Source organism: Saccopteryx bilineata, chromosome 3, assembly GCF_036850765.1.
Source record: "Saccopteryx bilineata isolate mSacBil1 chromosome 3, mSacBil1_pri_phased_curated, whole genome shotgun sequence".
NCBI classification, from domain to species: domain Eukaryota; kingdom Metazoa; phylum Chordata; class Mammalia; order Chiroptera; family Emballonuridae; genus Saccopteryx; species Saccopteryx bilineata.
Window position 1 is genome coordinate 247,283,473 of NC_089492.1, and position 15,829 is coordinate 247,299,301.

Consider the following 15,829-nt stretch of genomic DNA (forward strand, 5'->3'; position numbering starts at 1 on the left):
ATTTTATGCATGACCCGTTAAGATCCTGGGAGGGCGGAGGAAGAGGAGGAGGGCAGAGGGAGGAGGAGCACCACCCTGGGACATCCCACACCTGCAGGAGCTGCCCTGTACTGGGGGAAAACGGGTGCCGCTGGGAGCTCCTGCCTCCCACTGATTCCAGCTGCAGAGCATTCAGGGACTCTGGGCTGTGAGGAACTGGGAGGCAGTCTCCAGGGAGGGTGGTCATGGCCTGCAAGGTGTGCTCAAACAAGTGGGCTATTGCCAGTGTTGCCAGTGTGGTCCTGGTGTTCATCCTTGGATTGGTCCTGTGCTTCACACTGCTGGAGGTCACGCAGCCAGGTAAGGGCCTCCCTGCCATGCTATTAGGTTGGCTTCCCCCATTGCTCACTCCTTGTCCCCACCAAGGCAGATCTCATCTGTCCTTATCACTAACCCACCTGGTCCCCACTGACAGATCTGATGGCCTCCTCTCCCGTCCTGCATTTCCCAAAACTTAATCTCATCCACAACTCCATCTGCCTCTCCCACTACCACCCACACCAAGACTTCCTGCACAAGGTCCCATTGGCCTTATTGTCCTTCCTGTTTCACCAGGCTTCAGTTGCCTAAAGACCACACCAAACCTTGGTCTTCATCCCAGACCTCTCTCCTGTGCCCTCAAATAGACATTTCTTTTATGAGGTGGGCATCTCAAACTCAGCAAACTGAGCCAAATTCACCCTTTCCCCCCACACCTTCCTGTTGCCGTGCCCCTCCATTCACACAAGGAAGTGGGAACAGTCTCCTCCCACCCTCTCTCTCAGGCTGTCTCCTCGGGCCCTACACCTTGAGGCTTCTGCCTTCTGCCCTCCATTGGCTACCACCCTGCCTTCTCAGGCTCCTCCTGGACCCCGGCAGCAACCCTCCCCTTCCCACACAGTCTCTGCCACCAAGGGGACCTTTCTAAACACAGAACTCACTCACTGCCCTCAGCACACATCCAACTCCTTTGTTGGTGGTCTAAGCCATTTATAACCTGATCACAACCCTCACCTTCCCCGTCTTGCCCTATTCCATGCTCTATAGCCCATCTGTACCAAGCCGATGGCCATTCCTTTAGGAAACCCCCCTATTTCCTACAGTCAAGCCCTTGCTTATAATGTCCTTTCTGTCTGGAATAACCTACCCCCTTTTCTGTCAGATTTATACCTAGCCTTCAAGCCCCCCTCCATAAATGTTTCCTTCTCTGTAAACTTCTTGACTGCCCCAGGCCAGTTTGGAGCCTCCTTACACTTAGGAGCCACATATGTCCCTCTCTCTCAGCACTGATGACTCTGGGGTCCCACTGTCTCTCTGCTAGATGACATGCTGGGCACACCCTGAGAGCCCAGAAAAGAAGGGTAAGTGAATGGACAGGAATCTTGAGCTGGGACAAGAACTGAGGCTAACAGCCCCCTTGGCCTTCCTTCCAGGCTGTGAGCAGGATGTGGCTTGCCGCCCGGATGCAGACATGCTGGACTACTTGCTGAGCCTGGGTCAGATCAGCCAACGAGATGGCCTACTGGTCACCTGGTACCATGCTGCCAACAGCCAGGAGGAGATGAAGGCTGCCCTGAACAGTAAGTCTGAAACTGGAAACATCAGAGTTTGTGCTGCCTGTCACCAATTCAGCCAAAAAGTCCTTATGAGCACTTTATTCAGATGGCCAGCAATCTGAGGAGACGGGGTTTACATTTCCAAATTGTTTCAACCCTCTGGCCCCAGACAACCATTTTATAAGGGGAAGAAAAGAGTGGGTAAGGAAATTTCGAGGGACAGTTAATCAGATTATAGCCAAAGTCAACTGGATCATAGTCAGCAGGTTTTTCTTCCTCCGAGTACAAAGGTGGTCTGCTCACAGATCTCCTGGGGCACAAAGTGTATTATTTGTGGTCCTTTGGGGCACAAAAGTGGATCACTCACAGATCTCATGCATGTGGGCTTGTTCAGGTATCCCAGTTCCTGGAACAAAGCTTTTACTTGCATTAATCATTATGCCCACTGACCAAAACCATAGCCACCAGTTCCCCCCATCAAGTCCAGCTGCAAGGACTGGGACAGGCCAGGCAGGAGTGGAGGAGATGGAGGGAGAGCAGAGGTGGGGATAAGACCACATTGCCAATGAAGTGCCACTATCATGGGAATCCACACAGCTTGTCATTCTCTACATGAGGAAGTGGGGGCTCAGAGAGGTTAAGGGACTGGCTCAGGCTGTGCAGCTGATAAGCTTGGAGCCTAGGACTCGAGCTAGAAGTCTTATTCCAAAGTTATCATGTCCTGCCCTTCTTCTCAGCTACCCCTCCCATGACCTGTCAGGTGACAACTATCCGTGCTATGGAGGCCTTTGCCCTCAAAGCCTAAGGAAATCAGAAAACGTGAGTTTGAGGCCCAGCATTACCAAACAGAAGCTGTAAAAACCTGAGCAAATAGTGTAACTCCTCTGAGTCTACAATTCAGAATGATTATGACAACCAGTGAGCAATGTTTCGGTAGAGATGTGCACACACATTCCACATGAGTTCTCCTGGGTCCACCAGTGACCTGTTTCATGGGTACTTTGTAACAAGAGTAATAAGGAAGCTCAGAAAAGTTGAGTAACTTACCCACGGTGACACAAGAGCAGTTGGCCCCACGCTCTTGAACACTGCATTATGCCCTACCTGGTCCAACAAGGAAGATATAAAACTCAATATCCAAAATGAACGGCATGGCCTTCAAATCTGAGCATGCTTCAGAAGACACAGATTGCTGGCTCCACCCCCAGAGTTTCTGATTCAGTGATTCTAAGATGGGGCCTGAGAATTTCCATTTCTGATAAGTTCCCAGGTGATGCTGATGCTTCTGGCCCCAGGACCACACTTTCAAAAGCACTGCTCAACCAAAATACCTCAATCTCAGACAAGAAAACTGGGGTCCAGAGTGGGAGACAGTCTTGTCCAAGGTCATGCAGTAGGTCTAAAGCAGAGCAAGGTCTAAGAACCAGGCCTCCAGCTCTTACTCCTACAAGGAGGAATTCCTATACCAGAGGGCCTAAGACTAAGTGCCTGGGAAAGGTTTACTGAATGAATGAATGAATGAATGAATGAATGAATGAATGAATGAATGGTTAGGGAGGACTTCCTGGAAGGGACAGGCTTGGAGATCAACAGAGGTGAGACCACCATCGGCTGGGGGGAGCCAGTTTGCTATGCTTCAGAGATCTCCTCTGATTAGAAGGTTGATGGCCAAACCTTGATGATAAAGAAGACAGACCCCACCCCCTGAGGGAGCCAGGCCAGAAAAGGAGGACTCTTATCTGGGAGATAAGGCCTGAGGCAAGGATGACTCACCACCCCTAGGCGCATCCCATGTCAGCGTTGGGGCAGCAGACAGATCCAGCTCTACCAAGCTGGGAACTTGGCTAAAAAGAAAGTCAAGCGCCACCTGACCTGAGGTGACAGAATGGATAAAGTGTGGACCTGAAATGCTGAGGTTGCTGGTTCAAAGCCCTGGGGCTTGCCGGGTCAAGGCATATACAATAAGCAATCAATGAACAGCTAAAAGTGAAGAAAGTCAAGGGCTTTACCAGGCGCAGTGCCAACAGCTCAGAAGCATGGAGAGGCACACTTAGTATAGCTGCAGGGGTCTAGAGAGGACCCAGACCTTGCTTCTTTCTGACAGCATACCAGGTCCCTGGAAGGCCCCTGGGAGCAAGGTGGTGCCACATTGGGGTTGATCCCCAACCGGGAGCCAGTGGTAGGGCTAAACCGGTGAAGTCATCTCAAGACATGACTGGACATCCATGTGGGGAGGAGGGGCCAAAGTGAAGGCCTGGGAAGCAGAACGGGATTCAAATTTTCCCTTGGCCCTTTACTAGCAAAGTGCTTTGGGGCAAGTGACTTCATCTGTTACAGCTCAGTTTTTCCCTCTGCAAAATGTGGGTTAGTAGGATGACTGTGTTATTTATCATTCCAACCAGGGCACTTTTGATAGTGGAAGAAATCATTATTAATTATTATGCAGAGATAACAGAAATATACCAGACTATCCTAGGAAAACAAGGATATATGGTCACCTAGTTAAGTGAGTTACTCCATTACTCCATGTAAATAATAATTAACACTTAGTGAATGCCTAACCAGGGATATTTTATTATTAATTCTAGTAAATGAGAAGAAAGCACACAATGGTCAAGTAACCTGCCCAAGGTCAGACAGCTAACACGTGTTAGCACGGACACTGGAAGCTAACAGAATGGGTTCAGGGTCTGCATGCTCAGCAGCAATGCTCTCTCCCTGGGTGAGAAGTGTAGAGCTGGTCTGAGGCAGGGCGGGGCAGGGCTCGGTAACTTCCTGTCTGTTCCCTCTGGAGAGTAGCACTCCTTCCTTCCCAACTGCACCCCTGAGGACCAAGGCTCCTGCTGTGGCTGCAGGAACCTGATCCTTCCCTCATCTCCTGTTCCTTCTTCATATCCCGCCCAAGCAGGTGGCAATCACAAGGAAACAGGTTAGGACTAGAATGCACTCCCCATCAATTTTTAGTCCAATTTGCTAAGCAGTTGCTGGGCCAAGGCTCTGAGACAAGGAAAGGAACTGGCTTGAGACAGGTTGTAGAAGTTCCTTAATCTGACAGTGATTTTGATATCTACTCTATCTTTTTTAAAAAACTCTATCTTCATTATAACAGAAACATTATCAATCTAACAATCTTGAGACTACAATAATATTTGTATCCATATACTCAAGAAAAGGCCCCCTTTCTACCTTACACTAAAGAGTCTGTAGATAAAATTTATGGACAGATTAATGGTTATCTTTCCTGAGGTCTGGGGATACCACAGAAATGGTTCAGTCTATCCCAGTCCAGTCACCAAATCTGCATGAGATTCTGTCAAGTGGGTCAGAATCAAAATGGTGCTTTGATCCACTTGAGCCATGAGGTGCCCCTCTTGTACGATACAGCCAGCATTGCAGAATGAAGCACATCCTTTTTATTGTGAATAATAATAATGAGGACAGCCCAGGCTGGATAGGTTGATTGGTTAGAGCATAGGCCCGAAACACAGAGGTTGCTGGTTCGATCCCCAGTCAGGGAAAATACCAGAACAGTTTGATGTTCCTGTCTCTCTCTCTCTCTTTCTCCTTTCCTCTCTCATTAAAATAAAAATAATAATTTTAAAAAATAATAATGAGGACATATTTTTTCATATTGTTTTATTTCTTTGCATTGAGTATGGGGAAGACTTTCCTGTGTATATATTATTTTGTAGTATAAATGAATATTACCAACTGATTTGATTCTTCTCAGAGGGTACTGTTGTTTAATGAAAATGATAACTAATGAGCCTGATCAGGCGGTGGCACAGTGGATGCAGGGGTCCCCAAACTTTTTACACAGGGGGCCAGTTCACTGTCCCTCAGACCATTGGAGGGCTGCCACATACAGTGCTCCTTTCACTGACCACCAATGAAAGAGATGGCCCTTCTGGAAGTGCGGCGGGGGCCAGATAAATGGCCTCAGGGGGCCGCATGCAGCCCGCGGGCCGTAGTTTGGGGACGCCTGGCAGAGCGTCGGACTGGGATGTGGAGGACCCAGGTTCGAGACCCCGAGGTCTCCAGCTTGAGCACAGGTTCATCTGGTTTGAGCAAAGCTCACCTGCTTGGACCCAAGGTCACTGGCTTGAGCAAGGGGTTACTCAGTCTGCTGAAGGCCCATGGTCAAGGCACATATGAGAAAGCAATCAATGAACAACTAAGGTGTCGCAATGAAAAGCTGATGATTGATGCTTCTCATCTCTCTCCATTCCTGTCTGTCTGTTCCTATCTGTCCTTCTCTCTGACTCTCTCTCTGTCTCTGTAAAAAAATTTTAAAAAGATAGCTAATGATTTCCCCCCCATTTTTATAACTAATCAATATTTTAATATGTGTGCTCTTTATAAAATTTAGATGTGATTCATTATTGAACTCTGTTTCCAATATTCGTATGTAGCACGTGATGTGACTCGAAGGAAGCGCTGAGCTAAAGCCAGCCCTCCAATATTCATATGTATATAAACATAATGCTATAGCCATTTTTAAATACATGAGAATAAATAAAATAGTATTTAAAAAAACAAAAAAGATTTATCTATGTTGCCGCAAATGGCAATATTCCATCTTTTTATGGCTAAGTAATATTCTATTGTATACATGTACCTCATTTTCTTTATTCATTCATCCATCAAAGGACACTTAGGTTGTTTCCATGTTTGGCTGTTGTGAATAATGCTGCAGTGAACATAGGGATACATGTATCTTTATGAATAAGTATTTTCAAATATTTTGGGTAGATACCCAGTAGAGGGATTGCTGGGTCATATGGTAGTTCTAGTCTTAATTTTTTGAGGAACCTCCATACTGTTTTCCATTGTGGCTGCAATCTACATTCCCATCAGCAGTGAATGAGGGTTACCTTTTCTCCACACCCTCGCCAGCATTTGTAGTTTGTCTTATTGGTAATAGCCATTCTAATAAGGGTAAGGTGGTCTTGTGATTTTGATTTGCATTTCCCTTATAATTAGTGATGTTGAGAATCTTATGTCTTTTGGCTATCTGTATGTCTTCCTTAGAAAAGTGTCTATTCAGGTTTCTGTCTCTTGATTTTTTTTTATTTTTTATTTTTTGAGAGAGACAGGAAGGTAGAGAAAGTGAGGAGGGGTAACAGAAAGAGGAAGAGAAGCATCAACTCATTCCACTTAGCTGCCCTGACCAGGGATTGAACCAGCAACCTTGGGGTCTAGCCAGGGACCCCAAGATTGAACCAGCAACCTCGGTGCTCCAGGACAACATTCTATCGACTGCATGACCTGCTGGGGCCTGTCCATTTTTTAATCAGATTGTTTTTGTTATTGAGTTGTATGAGTTCTTTATATATTTTGGATATTAGCCCCTTATTGAAGGTATCTTATTGAAGGTATCTTCTCCCATTCAGTTGATTGTCTTTTTGTTTCGTTGCTGACTTCTTTTGCTGTGCAGGAGAAGCTTTCTAGTTTGATGTAGTCCCATCTGTTTATGTTTTCTTTTACTTTCCTTGCCTTTGGGGTCAAGTTCACAAAAAATCCCTCTGAGACCAAGGTCCATAAGTTTAGTGCCTATGTTTTCTTCTGTATATTTTGTTGTTTCAGATCTTATATTCAACTCTTTAATTCATTTTGAGTTAATTTTTATGTAAGGTGTCAGATAGCAGTGTAATTTCATTCTTTTGCATGTGGCTGTCCCGTTTTCCTGATACCACTTATTTAAGAGACTTTCTCCAGTCTATATTCCTGGCTCCTTTGTCAAAAATTAGTTGCCCATATGTGTCTGGATTTCTTTTTGGGCTCTATTCTGTTCTATTGGTCTGTGTGTTTGTTTTTCTGTGAATACCATACTGTTTTGATTATTGTATTTTTGTAATATAGTTTAAAGTCAAGGAATGTGATACCTTCAGCTTTTTTTTTTTTTAAGGTTGCTTTGGCTGTTTGGAGTCTTTTATGGTTCCACACAAATCTGAGAAATTTTTGTTCTATTTCTGTGAAAAATTACATTGAAATTTTGGTGGAGCCTGTATATTGCTTTAGATAATATGGCCATTTTAACTATGTTAATTCTTTTTTTATGTTTACAATTTTTTTTTTTTTTCATTTTTCTGAAGCTGGAAACAGGGAGAGACAGTCAGACTCCCGCATGCGCCCGACCGGGATCCACCCGGCACACCCACCAGGGGGCGACGCTCTGCCCACCAGGGGGCGATGCTCTGCCCATCCTGGGCGTCGCCATGTTGCGACCCTCCTGGGTGTCGCCATATTGCGACCAGAGCCACTCTAGCGCCTGGGGCAGAGGCCACAGAGCCATCCCCAGCGCCCGGGCCATCTTTTGCTCCAATGGAGCCTTGGCTGCGGGAGGGGAAGAGAGAGACAGAGAGGAAGGCGCGGCAGAGGGGTGGAGAAGCAAATGGGCGCTTCTCCTATGTGCCCTGGCCGGGAATCGAACCCGGGTCCTCCGCACGCTAGGCCGACGCTCTACCGCTGAGCCAACCGGCCAGGGCCTATGTTTACAATTTTATTTATTGATTTTAGAGAGAGGGGAGAGATAGAGATAGAGATAGAGAAGGGGAGTGGATGGAGTGGGAAGCATCAATTCATAGAAGTTGATTCTTATATGTGCCTTGACAGGGCAAGATAAGGGTTTAGAACTGGTGACCTCAGCATTACAGGTTGATGTTTTATCCACTGCACCACCACAGGTCAGGCTATGTTAATTCTTCTGACCCATGAACATGCAATACCTTTCTATTTCTTTAGGCATTCAATTTTTTTCTTTCTTTTTTGGGAGAGGACAGACAGACAGGAGAGAGATGAGAATTATCCATTCTTCATTGCAGCACCTTAGTAGTTCATTGATTGCTTTCTCATATGTACCTTAACTGGGGGGCTCCAGCTAAGCCACTGACCCCTTGCTCAAGCTGATGAGCCTGCTCTCAAGCTGGCAACCTTGGAATTTCTAACCTGGGTCCTCAGCATCCCAGGCCGACGCTCTATCCGCTGCACCACCCTCTGGTCAAGCATCTTCAATTTCTTTCAACCATGTCTTGTAGTTTTCAGTGCACAGGTCCTTCACTTCCTTTGTTAAGTTTATTCCTAGGTATTTTATTCTTTTGTTGCGATTTTGGTAAATGGAATTATTTCCTTCACTTCTCCTTCTGCTATTTCATTGTTAGTATATAGGAACACAACAGATTTTTGTATATTGATTTTGTATCCTACAACTAACTCTACGATATTTATTATTTCTAACAATCTTTTGATGATATCTTTAGGTTTTCCATATGTAGAATGATGTCATCTGCAAATAGTGACAGTTTTACTTCTGCATTCCCATTTGAATGCCTTTTCCTTTTCTTGTCTGATTGTTCTGGCTAGGACAATGTTGAATAACAGTGGTGAGAGTGAGCATCCTTGTCCTGTTCCTACTCTTAAAGAAAAAGCTTTCAGTTTTCAACATTGAGTATGATAATAGCTAAGGGTCTGTCATATATAGCCTTTATTATTCAATAATTCATTTTGCAGCTCCTTTTTTGTGCCTGGTACCATCTTGGTCCCAGAATTCCAAGCAGTGGTCAATTCGGATTGGGCCTTGCTCCCTGGTGCTTACACTTAGGAAGGCTGGTGCTAAGCAACCAATTACATGGGGCTGAGCTCTTTCTTAAAGGAGAAGCCCTAAAGCAGGCAGACTAACTTAGACTGGGCATGGGTTTCAGAGATAGCCTTCTTGAAGAAGTTATATTTTAAGCCAACACCAACAGAGGAGTGGGAAATAGCCTACCTACTAAAGCTGCAGAGGAAAAGTGTTGCCAAGGAAACAGCCACATGTCAGAGCTCAGAGATAGGGAGGACAAGACAAATTCGAGCTTCGCTACTCAAAAGCGTGGTCCATGGCCCGGCAGCATGGGCATCCCTGAAAGCTGGTTAGACATGCAGAATATTAGGCCTGATCCCAGATCTACTGTATCTGAACTTGCATCTTAATAGTTCCTGAGTGATCTGTGTGCACATTAACTAATGTTGGAGAAGCTGGAGTGTTGAAAGCTTAGAGAATGAGGGAGAGAGGGACTCGAGGTAAGATGGGAAAGCTTGCTGGGGTCTGATCATGCAGGACCACACAGACTACAGTTAGGAATTTAGATTTGATTCTTAGGGCAATGGTGAGGCTGTTGTTTTTATTAACAGAAGTGACATAGTCAGGTAAGTATTTAGAACAATCACTCTAGTGGCTATGCAGAGAATGGACTTGGAGGGAGGGGAGCAGGGCTAGAGAGGAGAGGAGGAGTCAGGAGGCTGTCAGTGTAAATCAGGAGAAAAGGCCTCTTCTGATGTCAACTGTCTGCGGTGTGGAGGAAGATAAAAAGTGACCCCTCTCTCTCCCTGAACTTCTTTCGCTGTCCAAAGACAGAACACTGCTGGCAGGGTCTCCCAGCTCTGCTTCCCGCTGGGATCCTTAGCTCTTATCAGATGACATCAGATGACATCCACCTGACGAAGTGAATGAACTGCATGCAAAAGCGACAGTGCTCAGTGCTGTTAGGGTGCAGGGAGATGGGCCAGTTTGTGGGAATGCGAAGCACAACAGTTTTTCTGGACAGTGATTTGATAACATAGGCTTAAAATGATCCTGTATTGCCCTGACTCAAATTCCACAAGCAGGGATCAGAAGTTATCAGAAAACCAGGATCAAATGTGCATCATTATTTATTAGTAGCAAAAAAATTAGAAACTACAGCAATGTCTCAGGAATGGGGGGGGGGGGGTAACTAAACCATTATGTATATCATCAACCGGGGCTTTTATAGCCTTTTTTTCTTTAGTGAAACATATAAAGGTTTGTGAAAATGTTGAAAGAAGAAGATTAAAAATTACAAATGCAGTGTAGTCTCAACTGTGTAAAAACTATACATTGACAAAAATGAAAGAAAATACATCCAAACATGAACTCTGATGGAAATGTGGATGAACAGGTCTATCCTCCTGTTTTTCTGTATTTTCCAAGTGTTCCACAATAAATATGCAATATTTTTATGATGAGGACAACTGGTTAAAAGCAGTCAAGAATTCCTCTGAATTTTGTGACTTGCACAGGCAACATCATGGTTTTGGAGGCAGACGTCACAGTAGAAGGGCTCAACACAGCCAATGAGACAGGGGTCCCCATTATGGCACACCCCCCGGCCATCTACAGCGACAACACCCTGCAGCAGTGGCTGGAGGCTGTGCTGGCCTCTTCCCAGAAGGGTAAGCTCCTTTCTTGCCCCTTTACCAGCTCCCAGCCCTCCGGTCCTCAGGCAGCATGTGCAGGGATTCCTCTACTGGGAGGCAAGTTCAGTCTCTGTCATGAGTTGCTTATTGCCTTGGCTTTCCAGCCAGTGTCCCAGAAGCACTTGCTCAGGGGATTCTAGGTGAGATGGAGGATTTGAGAGGGCTTGTCCTGAGTATTATCTCCTGGACACCGGTGAGATGGAGGATGCAGCTCACTTCTGCAGCAGTCCTTCCTCCCTGGGTTAGTTCTGCCTGTTTGAAAGCCTTTCTTCACCCTCAGCCAGAATAGGGTCCCCATTCGTTCCTCCTCTCCCCAAACCCTTCCCCTCCCAACACACACACACTGTACCTGCTTTTCCTGCCCCGGGAAGTCATGTCTTCCAGTTCCTTCTTCCCTGAGCATGAGGGGGCAGTTCCCCGAGCCCCCGGCCTTCTACCCACAGGTATCAAACTGGACTTCAAGAGTCTGAAGGCCGTGGCCCCTTCCCTGGACCTTCTGCGGAGGATGACAGAGGATGGGAAAGTCCGGAGGCCTGTGTGGATCAACGCGGACATCCTGAGGGGCCCTAATGTGCCCATCTCCATCGAAGTCAATGCAACACAGTGGGTGTTCCCCTCTGCCTCAACTCTTCCTCCAACATTTGGCACAAAAGTGCCCAGGGGACATTTCCTGAGTTTACCTTCAGACATACCATATACTCTGATCTCTGAGCCTTCACACAGGCTATTCCCTTTGCCTCAAATGCCTCTCCCCATTTCCTGATGAACCTTTTCCCAGTCATGACCTCCTCCAAAAACCAGCCCAACATCCCAGGCTGAGAGCCACACTTCCTCCTAACACAGCAGGCTCGGCCTACTAGAAGAGTCTAAAACACTGACTCATTGCCGAGCTCCCATGCACTCTCAGCACTGCCCCCCATGGCCCTCATATACACCCTCTGCATGCTGCTACACAGTTACAAAGAAGGGCCACAAAAAAGGAGAGCGTTTATCTGATTTGATGCTTACATAGCATCACTAGGTTTGAAGTATTTTCCCTCCATTTTGCAGATGAGAAAGCTGACAACAATTGAGGCTTACTTTACTGAATGTTTATTATGTGCCACAGGCACAGCTGTAAGTACTTTAGTTGTAGAATACCATTTAACTCTTACAATGAGAACGAGGTAGGTACTATTATTTTCATTGTATTAGTACAGGAACTATCTCATCGAAGTTAAATGACCTGCCTAAGTCTAGTAATTGGCAGAGCAAAGAGTCAAAGCCAGGCCTTTGACTCTAAGCCCCACACTGTTGATCACCCATCTCTCCATCCATCCAGTATTTGTGATTCTCAAACTGAGGTGCATCTGGAAAGCAGCAGTTTGAAAACTGTGTTCAGAGGCTCAAGATACATGTGGTTTGTCTTCTTGGACTATTAATTTTCCTCAATAGGTTGTGGAGAGGGAGATGGGACATTATTTGCCAATTAAAATTTGTATCAGGGCAAAGTCTGAATGAAATTTTAAAATAAAACCCAAAGCTTCAGAGACTCGCACAGCAGGCAGAGCCCAGGTCCTTACCCCTGGGGCTCTGGCTTTCATTGCTTCTGTCCATATGGGGATGTTTAAGAGGCCCTGCCCCACCACCTTTCCCCTGAGGGATTCCATCTTTGAGAATCAAAGAGGCAAAGTGAACTGCTCAAGGTCACAGTCAGGACCTGAACCCACAATCAGTCCCCTTACCCCCTCCCCCAACTCCAAAATCCAAGCCCTATTTGTGAGGCCTTGAACAAGCCACTTCTGCTCTTTAGGACTCTGCTCTGCCCTTATATCAGAGACTCAATGGTCCTGCCACTCCTAGCATAGTGGTGGGACCCCAGCTGAGGAAGGGGCCAGTGAGGCTCTAAAAGACTGGTGTTCCTGATTCTCTGCAGGTTCCTGGCCTTGGTCCAGGAGAAGTATCCTGAGGCCACCCTATCTCCAGGCTGGACCACTCTCTATGTGCCCCTGTTCCCGAACAGCACATACACCCGAGCCATGGTGGAGAAGATGCAGGGGCTTGTAGGAGCGCTGCCGCAGAGGGTCACCTTCCCTGTGCGGGCGGTCATGGTGCGGGCTGGCTGGCCCCACTTCAGCTGGCTGCTGGGCCAATCTGACAGGTGAAAACTGCCAGGCCCCTGGCACAGCCCCTGCTCCTGCCAAACGCACCCCTAGGTACTGATGCCCCCAGGAAAATTCCAGATGCTCGTGGCTGGAAGGGTCTTAAAGATTCTAGTCTAACCCCTGCTGGTGTTCACATCGTGTGCAACGTCACTTTCTACTTGTATACTTGTTTATGGGCTGCTCATGATCACCTGAGGCAGCTCATCCATTGGTGGATAACTGAGTCCCTCTCTGTTTGAGTTTACACTGAGACCCCGTCTGCCTCCTCACAGCTGCCTCCCACGGGAGCCAGCACAAACTGTACCTGCAACCTCAGCCCCAGGATAGTCCCCATCTTCTCTGCTGCAGTCTGCTCCCCGCTGCCCAGCCCCCCTCTCAGCAGCTCCCCTCATCCCCTGTGCCCCTTCCATTCTGTCCTTATCCCTTTCCTAAAACATGAAAGAGACATCCTCTCCCTCCTTCTGGGCTTCTGCTTTCAGTTATCATTGCTGAAGCCCCTGTGGCTTCTGCTCCCAGGAAAGGGGCAGTGCTCTGGAAGATGGGGCTGATGGGAGGTCAAATGCTCTGCCCCTGGCCCAGCTAGGGTCCAGTTCTGAGCACAGGGACCGAGGGCCTAGCTGGGCCAGGCAGACGCTGAGCCTGCTCTCTGGGGCCAGGTACAGCCTGACGCTGTGGCAAGGCGCCTGGGACCCTGTGTCAGTGGATGACCTCCTCTACATCCGGGACAACTGTGCCACCCACCAAATCTACTACGACCTCTTCGAGCCTGTCCTGTCGCAATTCAAGCAGCTTGCCAGTAGGGAGTGGTCTGGGAGGGCGGGAGGGGCGGTGGGGCCGGATTCGGATTCGCACAGGGCAGCACCTGCAGGGCACTGGCGCAGAAGTGGAGGGGCAGGGCAGGGGAAGGGGAAAATCTGGGTAAAACAGGGAGAAGGAGTCGTTTTAAGCACCTATTACGTGCCAGACCCTGCTACTGTATGCTATCTGAGCTTCATGTATCCACGAAGCAGAGATTCCATTTTTATAGTCATTCGGCTTGTACATGGCACAGCTCAGACTGGAACCCAGAAAATTTCAAACCCCAGACACCTTCCCTGGAGCATAGAGTCTCTGTGGGTTACTCTAAGTTTCAGAGAGCGGCCACTCTGCTCTACCTGCTAATCAATGATCCAGATGCTATCTGTTTCCCTTGTTCGAATCCCTCATTCCCTTGACTCCAAACCTAGGAGATCCTTCGATTAAACCATATCAAAGGGGATTCATCAGATCCAACATCTTGCCCCTAGGAGCCATGTAGGTGAGGGGGAAGAATATCAGCTCTGGGGTCAGATAAACTTGGCTCCATCAGATTCTAATCCCAGCATTTCTGCTATTGGCTGTAGGATCTTGGGCAAGTCACTTCCCAAAATCTACAAAGTGGGAACTGACAGCTTCTGGGCAGGTTGCTGTGAGGGTTAGAAAGTATGTATGGCCGTGGTGCACAGAAGGCACTCCGTGAACGGTGGCCACTTCATCCTGATTGTTTGGGGCCCCACAGTGAATGCCACACGGAAGTGGAGCTACTACACAGGGGGCAGCCTGATCCCTCTTCTCCAGCTTCCCGGGGGTGACGGTCTGAGGGTGCAGTGGCAGGTTCCTGGCATCCAGGGCAATGGAACCACAGCAACAGTTCAACTCCCAGGTGAGCTCCGCTGCAGCCCCTGTGCTCCTAGCTAAACTGTGGGGGCTTGCCTTTGCTTGGGGGGGTAGGGACTCTGTTACCATGGCAACACACCAACTAGGAGGTGGGGAAGGACAATGTTACCAGGGGGATGCTGTTCTTGGCCTTCAGACCAGTGCCGTTGAGCCTTTAGCTACATTGTGCTGAGAGAAGTGGGCACAGCCCTCAGGGCTGAGCCACTAGCAAGGGCCAAGAGCTGAGCTGTAGCTCTCCTGTCATTCTGATGACACATTTATAAAGCGACTCCTCCACCTGGATCCCAGCCCCAGCCCATAGATTCCAGACAGAGGAGGCACCAGCTCCTCCTCCTTATCTGCCCATTACCTCCCTGCTGCCCCTTTAACAAGGGCCTCCGACGCCTCTACGATAAGCAAACCACAGTCACTGCTGCCTCTACCACCTCCTCCAGACCAGGAAGGCATGATCCTGCTGAATGTCGGCCTCCAGGAGCCTGCAGCTGGGGACGCTGTGCCCATCGTACGTGCCCCAGCTAACCCCACCCTGACGCTGGAGACGTGCCTGCTGCAGCTTGCCACACACCGTGGACGCTGGGGAGTCCATCTGCACATAGCAGAGCCCACAGCCCTTCGGCCATCCCTGGCCGTGCTGGCCCGCCTCTCCAGCCTCGGTCAGCTTTCTCGGCCCGTGTGGGTGGGGGCCACAGTTTCCCATGGGCATTTTGCAGTGCCTGGCCATGTGGCCGGCACGGAGCTGCTGTCAGCTGTGGCCGAGGTTTTCCCCCACGTGACAGTGGCACCAGGCTGGCCCGAGGAGGTACTAGGCAGTGGCTACAGGGAACAGCTGCTCACAGATATGCTGGAGCTGTGCCAGGGCCTCTGGCAGCCTGTGTCCTTCCAGCTGCAGGCTGGGCCACTGGGCCAGAGTATGGCTGGAGTAGTGGCGAGGTTACTGGCAGCCTCCCCCCGGGCCACTGTCACAGTGGAGCACCGCCCCGTGGAGGGCAGCTATGCATCTGTGCGGACAGCGCTGCTGGCAGCCAGGGCCGTGGACAGGGCCCGGGTCTACTACAGGCTGCCCCAGAGTTCCCGCGAAGATTTGCTGGCAGATGTTGGCAGAAACTGACCACCGAGTGGAGCTGGACAGGAGGCTTTCCAGGGGGGAGGCATGAAGAAATAAAC

At 48.5% G+C, this 15,829-nt stretch overlaps 1 protein-coding gene across 1 annotated transcript; it reads left to right on the forward strand.

The window, feature by feature from the left end:
* Positions 1–66: 66 nt before the first annotated feature.
* On the forward strand, positions 67–15,773 carry FAM151A (family with sequence similarity 151 member A). The gene is made up of 8 exons (XM_066269102.1): positions 67–339; positions 1,452–1,598; positions 10,650–10,802; positions 11,270–11,429; positions 12,742–12,966; positions 13,627–13,766; positions 14,508–14,651; positions 15,100–15,773. Exons 1-8 carry the CDS (start codon positions 225–227, stop codon positions 15,771–15,773), a joined length of 1,758 nt encoding a protein of 585 aa, XP_066125199.1. The 5' UTR covers positions 67–224.
* Positions 15,774–15,829: the final 56 nt, after the last annotated feature.

Coding starts and splice junctions, on each gene's coding strand:
- FAM151A (XM_066269102.1), top strand. CDS start 225: ATGGCCTGCAAGGTGTGCTCAAACAAGTGGGCTATTGCCAGTGTTGCC. Junction 1,599..10,649: donor GATGAAGGCTGCCCTGAACA/GTAAGTCTGAAA, acceptor TGACTTGCACAG/GCAACATCATGGTTTTGGAG. Junction 13,767..14,507: donor GCAATTCAAGCAGCTTGCCA/GTAGGGAGTGGT, acceptor GGGGCCCCACAG/TGAATGCCACACGGAAGTGG.